Genomic DNA, 7,559 nt, shown 5'->3' with positions numbered 1-7,559 from the left:
CATGCAACATTGTGAGTTAGTATTGAAGTTTCAGTCTTAGGATTTGTGTTATCTGCCCTATGCATACTGTATGATGCAGAAGCATGTCATACATTCACATACTGACTGAAATCTATGCGCATTCCCTACTGCTCAACTACAGCAAGTTCAAAAGGTTGCTAAAAATAACTAAATAGCTGAATTAATAACAAAAAAAATTACAGCTAGTGTGGAATCAAACCCATGCACTACCTTATCATTAAACACACATACATGTACAGTTATGAGGCTAGTAAAACACGTTTATAACAGCATGTGTAAATGTATATAATTATGGCTTGGATGCATACTCGTGGTCCACCATGTGGTTTACACAAAAAAATTCCAGCAAGTTTCCCTTGTATTCAACACACTATAGATGACAAACAGCAACAGATATATATATATATAATTAGCATGCACGTATATTCAGAAAAGAATGTAGCACCAATAAGATTCATGTAGTATAATGTGTATACCTAGAGTGTTCACCACAGTATACAAGTGGTACTGGTGGTACCTGTCCTATAATGCACACTATGTAATAAATTTTCTGACAACAAAAGACATGAATTTGTACATATCATTGTAGCATTGGTAACTGCTTCACAGTGCAGCACTTGCCATACTGTGTTTGTTATGTGCTAACACCTACATGCAGAACCATCTCCACATTAAATAAGCAATGCATGGACGCCAAGCATTAAACATCAGTGCCATTTCATGTAACCAAGAGTTCATGAACTCTTTATGTAACTATGTGTAGGTGATGTTACTTTTAAAGAACATGAGCTGTGTGTAGCTAAGCTAAGCCTTGTATTATCTCACATGTTTACCACGAAGGTACGAACTATAAATGCAGTGTATAGTAACTGTCATACAGGCTATAATGGCACCATTTCAGATTCTACATGACATTTTACTTAAAAAGGAATGCATTTGTACACAATGCAGCATGTAGCATCAGTATACAGTGCCCTACTGCACTGGTACCTGTCCTATGGTGCAGGAGTTCACATGTTATGCATTCAAGTAAGGTGATAGATTGTTGTGACTAATACCTGTGCATTCCTTACATGCCATAAGTTACACTATTAAATTCTGTGTAAAAAATATGATTGTGTACTTACAAATGTGGTAAGTGTGCTACAAAAGTAAATATATCAACAAGTTTAGTGATTTGCAAGGAAAATAAATAACAACATCATTAAAATAGTATTTATGTTACACTTTACACAGACATTGATAAACAGCTACAGCATAAGAAATATCAGCATGATGTTCTATAAGGAAGTGCCCACTTAATGAAACAACTACTATCACTGAAATCTGATGTAAGCAGTTTCTGGTAGCCAACTCCAATACTCATCAGTACAGTACAAGGAACACTGTCAAGTTGTCTTGCATAATACATACTGTTTGGTTTTGTTTGTTCATCTTTAGTAATGACACCACAACTTGATAAGAATCCTTGGGCATCAATCTTCCCTTTTAAAGCAACAAGAAAATCTACTTTACACAGATGAGCGCCTGGTAGAGTCTCAATATCATATTGTCCATCCATGATGTGTTCAGTATTGACCATATAAACCATTCCCTTCCTAGTTCCAGTGTAGACAGCATGACTTGTGGGAAGTAGAATAGTAACTAAAAAGATTTTTGAAAACATGAAAAAACAAAAACTACATGTATACAGTCTAACTTTACTAATCAAGAACTAATACACAAATACGAACTAACGCACACTCTTACTAACTAAGACTAAACACTACACTAAGAGGAACATGTGGTTTAGTGATGTACAAACTATTTAGATATGGATAACAGTGGCGGATCTAGAAATTTTCAGAGGGGGTTTCAGGTCAGGAAGTTTTCAACTGTGATCCCAGACTGAGAAGTGTATATGTTCAGCTGGGATAAATGTTAACTTAGCTCAGTTACATAGATCTATAGCTAGCAATGAATCAGTAAAAATCATTGTTTCACACTTGAATATTACCAATCCAGGCCTTCGCAGAAAGTTTTGAAGCAAAAGAGTACTTGAAACAATAATTATTTTTACAGGCACTTAACACACTTCAACGCCATATGGCATTTAAAGACAAAACATATAAAAGTTTTAGCCAGTAGAAAAAGTCCCAATATAACACACTATGTATAACTCCTGGTGATTTTATCACCCACACAAATCGTAAATAAATTTGGGGCACGCGCATTATTTCAAAGGGGGTTTCAGCTGAAACCATTGCAATCCCCCCCCTGTATCTGCCAGTGGATAATGTTTAGGACAATATTCTATCACAGCATTTATGCCCAAATTTGGTGGCATATCTAGTCTTTCCAGTTTGCTAGGGCACAAGTGCAAAAAAAGTAACACTTGTACTCAGACCTCCACAAACTATTATATCACTGATAAAGTACATAAATATCCTTATTATGACTGCTACACTGATTCTCTACTACTTTATTACAGCTCTATTAGCCCTTTCACCACTTCAACCAGATTTATCTGGTTTGATGCTATAAAATGTGTGAGTACAATTCTAATGCGTTACCGCTTCTATCATGCGTTTTATAATACGATGCACTTACCCTGAAATGTGCACACCCACAGAGGTCCTGTTTCTGGGATAAACGGATCCTTCGCGCACTATTGCAGGTTTGTTATGTAATACCGCAAAGTTTTTTTTGTTAGAAAAGACGACTGTCATGCATCCTCGAGTTGATAGTCACGTTTTGCAGTCGACTGGATTGTTATTGATAGGCTAAGACAGCCAAGGATCACTGTCGGCTGTTTTTCAGAAGTGTGGCATGATTCACTCATGTACGTATACACATGCGTAATACAAGATTTGAGATAAATCTTGAAGAAACCAGCCGGAGAAACAATCACTCAGTACGGAGACTGTTTAGAATAGTTGTATGGACTGTAATACTTACCTGTAGCAACTTTATTTGTAACTAACTACTTATTTAAGCTGCTTTTACCGTATTTTTCAGTTTTGTTGTCTTGTAATTACTTAGCGGTTTTATTTACGTAAACAAAAACAACCTAGTCGAGGTCCTTAGTCTATAGCGATTACTTAGAGGTATGGTAACTAAGTCCTATAGTGTACAGTTAAGCTTGTATAGTGCAATTTGTAGCAGACTATATAGTCCCCAAGAAAATTCAGTGGTGAAAGGGTTAGCTAATTAGAGCTTGATCTCACATACACATACCTCTGGTATGACATCAAAATTCTTTGGCAGGACATCAAAATTCTTTGGTAGGGTATAGGCCCACCTAGGTCCGCCTCTAGATATGCCACTGGTGCTCCTCTTTTGCAAATTGTAGATACACAGTACGTACATAAATGTGTGTGTATAACTATCACCTTTGGGATAAAATTTTAACCTTAGAATTAATAGGCTCTCACCAAACTGTAATATCAGTACAGAAAGGACAAGATGGTCATGAATGTTGCTAATGGCCGTTGAATACTGTTTTATAATGTTCGTTGAAAGACAGAAAGTATGGTATGTTTACGGTGAGTCATAGGTGAATTCTTGGTTGGTCTCTATACATTCTATAGGCAGGTTACTGCTTTAATAATGATGTATGATATCAACCAAGTGAAATAAAATGTTATTATAGGGATATAATCAGTAATTGCAATTAGTTTTCCATTTTTTTTCACTGCTGGTACTGCTGGCAATCTGGTAAGAGCTTGTGTTACTCACTGACTCATTGTCATGTATGTCTGTTTAAAATTTTATGCCTGTTGCTGTTGCAACAGCAGAGCCAGAGAAGTCCTACTCAAGTGTAAAAATATTAATAGTTAAAGCTTGTCAGCTTATCTGTGAGTAGTACTTGCCAACAGAACAACTTGCATCTGCTTAAGAATAAAAGTGATGATTATTAGCATTTACTAAATTTACTGAATTATTAAAGCATTTACTGAATTACACACTAGAAAAATGAAATACTTTGATAATCTGTTGTTATAATTAAATCCACACAAAAACAGCCAAGCTGTGAAAAAATGGTGTAGCCTTAAAAAGTCTGGGTGAGAAAAGTTGTGAAATCAACGGTGGCGGCCAAGAAATGGCTGCTATGATGTTAATGCTAAAAAAATTTGATAATGGCTGTGTGCATTGTTAAACTTTATTAGCATTAACATCATTGCAGCCATTTCTTGGCCACCACCTTTGATTTCACAACTTTTTTCACCCAGGGTTTTTAAGGCCGCACCATTTATTCACAGCTTGGCTGTTTTTGTGTGGATTTCACTTCTTTTTGTACTTTATAAGGTCCCAAACCAACCTATGGCTGACTTTGAGGTTTGTTTTTACTCACACATCTTCCTTTCTATGCAGACACAATGATGATTATTGAAGACAGACTTATAAATGTATTGCCTTGCATGATTTAATTCAATATTTGATAATATTATTGTAATACTCTAATATAGTGCACGTTTTTTGAGGACTTCTAATAGAACATACACAGAATGCTCTAGTATTTCTATTGGTAGATCTTTGAAATTACAAAATTAATGTTTAATTATAAGCAGATTTAAACTAGAAGTTTCATTAAATTAAGTGAGGTGATCAGACAAACAGCAGTGGTTCAGTGAGCTAAGGATGCAGGCGTTAGGTATGGAGGTCTCTGGTTCGAAATCCGGTACGTGTATTTTTTTCAACATTTTGTACACCTTTTTTACCCCATGGTGACTGCTCTATTAGAGTATCTCAATCCCGTGATTTTACACTTATTTGGTTTATGCTTTATAACTTTGTCACATTTTTTACGTGAATAAACACTCATAACTCCTTGGATTTTCCTCAGATTCACAGCAAACTTGGAACGTGAATCCACCATTGCACGCTCTTCATTTGTGCTGAAGATCAAGGCAATTCAGTTACAAGTTTGCATTTTATAGCATTTGTTTGTTAAGTGTACGAAAAGAAATTGAAGCCCCATAGCTCCTGTACAGCGTAAGAAGAAAAAATGAAGAAATTAAAACAAAACTTTGAATGCCCATATCTCGCAAATAGCTGTTGCGAATTTAATAAAATTTGCTGTGTGGCCTACCCTACCTGGTGGACAACTATAATACAAAAATGGTGTGCTTTGGAGAAGGGGCCATGGAGCTATGCACGCATGAAAAAGCTGTTTTCTTTCTTCCTGTCAATATACTCACGGTGTGGTGTGCTGGCTTTCTTGGCCGCACGACACACTACCATGAGTCTTGATATAATCCATGATGTCAACCAAGTATATAATGTTATTCTAGGGTTGTAATCAGTAATTGTAATTAGTATACTATGTGTACAGTATGTAGGTCTTCCAAAAGTCAACGTCTTGGGGGCTGTGCTCCCAGACCTCCTGCAGGTAAGTTTGTCAGCACCTCTTTTTCAAATACATTATCTTCTTATTCCACTGAGGGAAAAAGGATGAGTACTTAAATGTGTAACAGCAAGGAAAGATGAGTGAAAGCTACAAATTGAGTTTGAGTGCAGTGGAGACTATGTATAGACTAGAGGTGTGCGATGACGTAGGTAATTGAGACAAATATGTATATTAGTTAACTGCTAATAAAGTAACCAGTAAAGTTAGCAAATTACAATTTGAGGAGTACGAAAAGTGAAAAATGTTAGTTTTATAATACATAATATGCTGTAGCACTGTGTCCAGAGTTGGAGATGTCTACACCATCAGATATTCTTTGGTATACAAGTAATTTATGGAAGTTTACTATTATCTAAATAAATAAAATTATCATCCTTATCATGATAACTCTGATAACTCTTACGATATCTTGATAATCAGATATCTACATAGATAATCGCACACCTCTAGTATAGACTGGGGACACTTGTAAACTGTCTCGTAAAGTATCTATCCAGATGTTGACATTTAGCAAAGCCTGTACATGCTATTTAAGTCAAATCCAGAATTATTTGCGCGGAGTGTACCATCACCCGTGGCCATGCTTTTACACGGTTCCAGCTAGAAACACAGGAACAAAAGCCTACAGCAGTGTGGTGCACTAATACCTGTAAAAATCAATGGCCTAGCATAACAGCTTACAACAAAGAGTACGCGTCGATAAGAGCACTTTAAAGAACTGAGGTCACATAGTCTAGTAAAGCATTACATAACTACTTTGTTCTTACCAGGATCACTCAGTGAAGGCTTGATGATGGCATACAACTTGGGGTCTACATCAACACTCCAACAAGATATTGCTAACCCTCCATCATGTAGAGCATACATGACTGATGATTTGTGGTCTTGATATGGTGAACACTTCAACTGAACAATACTAGTATCATGTGGTAGGTCAGTACAATACTTCTTTATCTCTAACACCTTCACAATCTCTGTTTCTACACTTGTACTAACTGGAGGCTTCACTATTTGAATAACACCAATGTCATAACTACACCATACTTGAGAATGACCATTGGAAACACCACATGTTTCTATTGTGTTCAGTTTGAAGGTCTGCCAAGATATTGATATTTTAGTGGAGCGGTGGAAATATCTGACAACAAAATCATCTGAATTAATGTCCTTGCCCCTAAGAAAAACTACCAATCCATTAGCATATGCAGCAGCGACGAAGCCAGTAGAATGACCAACTACCAACATAGTGACTGGTTTATTTGGTATATCTTGTAATGCAATGTCTTTTATAATTTCACATTTGTTCACATCACATACTGCAAGAGTTCCATTATCATATAGTATCCAAATGAATATGTCATGATGACACATTGCTTTAACCTGGCCATTCAGTTTTATAGGATCACCCTGTGAGGTACATCGCAGTAAAATTATATATTTTGAAACAATTATTATATTAGAAACATTTGGCCACTATAATATTATAGCAATCACATCAACTAATCACTAGTTGAGTAAAGTAATGTAGTCTAACTACTAGCCCAGTGCACGTGCAGTGACTGCATGTGACAACAAATCATCTGTATAATTACAGTACTCACAGTAACACAAAGTTTGGGATGGGAAACGTTCTTTTGTTTTATGATTTTATCAAATTGTACATCTTCTTGTTCAGCAAAAGTGTATGACACTAGTTTATATCCATCTCTACTACTTGCAATCCAAATCAATTCTTCTTCAACATTATCCCTTATCATTTTAGTGACCAGCACAGCATTTACTGTTGTGCTCTTGATGTTGTAAGAGTTTTTCAACCTTAAGCAGTTGGGTGATTTAAAGGTGTCTTCTATCTTCTTAGCAGTTGGTCGTTGTGTGTAGTCTTGAGCCCAACAACTCTGTACACACTCTTTCAGTGCAAGTGGATAATTTGGATCCTGTGGTCAATGAGAACAACTTTCATTTACAGTACAAAAACTATTTAAGGACTACATACCTCAGGTAAGAACTCTGGTCTTCTACCAGCAATAATGTCAGCATTAAAATCTAATAATGATCCTTCCGGTGGTAACTTTCTAAGAGTTACTACTTCATACAGTGAAATCCCCAACGAAAATATGTCAACCTGTGTACAGCAACAAAACACGAGATA

General features: G+C 36.1%; 1 protein-coding gene across 1 annotated transcript in view; it reads right to left on the bottom strand.

Annotated features, from left to right (window-relative positions):
* Nucleotides 1–1,117: 1,117 nt before the first annotated feature.
* The window catches only part of LOC136265782 (leucine-rich repeat serine/threonine-protein kinase 1-like), a 30,118-nt gene continuing 23,676 nt past the window's right edge, over nt 1,118–7,559 (bottom strand). Inside the window, exons 19-22 of the mRNA XM_066060700.1 lie at nt 7,404–7,532; nt 7,012–7,344; nt 6,178–6,817; nt 1,118–1,665 (exon numbers count right to left, since the gene is read on the bottom strand). Coding sequence (XP_065916772.1) covers nt 1,289–1,665; nt 6,178–6,817; nt 7,012–7,344; nt 7,404–7,532 — 1,479 coding nt within the window. The 3' untranslated portion in view covers nt 1,118–1,288. The remainder of the gene's footprint in view (nt 1,666–6,177; nt 6,818–7,011; nt 7,345–7,403; nt 7,533–7,559) is intronic.

The sequence above is a fragment of the Dysidea avara genome, chromosome 9 (assembly GCF_963678975.1).
Source record: "Dysidea avara chromosome 9, odDysAvar1.4, whole genome shotgun sequence".
NCBI classification, from domain to species: Eukaryota; Metazoa; Porifera; class Demospongiae; order Dictyoceratida; family Dysideidae; genus Dysidea; species Dysidea avara.
Note: the sequence above shows the minus strand (reverse complement) of the source record. Positions and strands in the feature narration are given on the sequence as shown.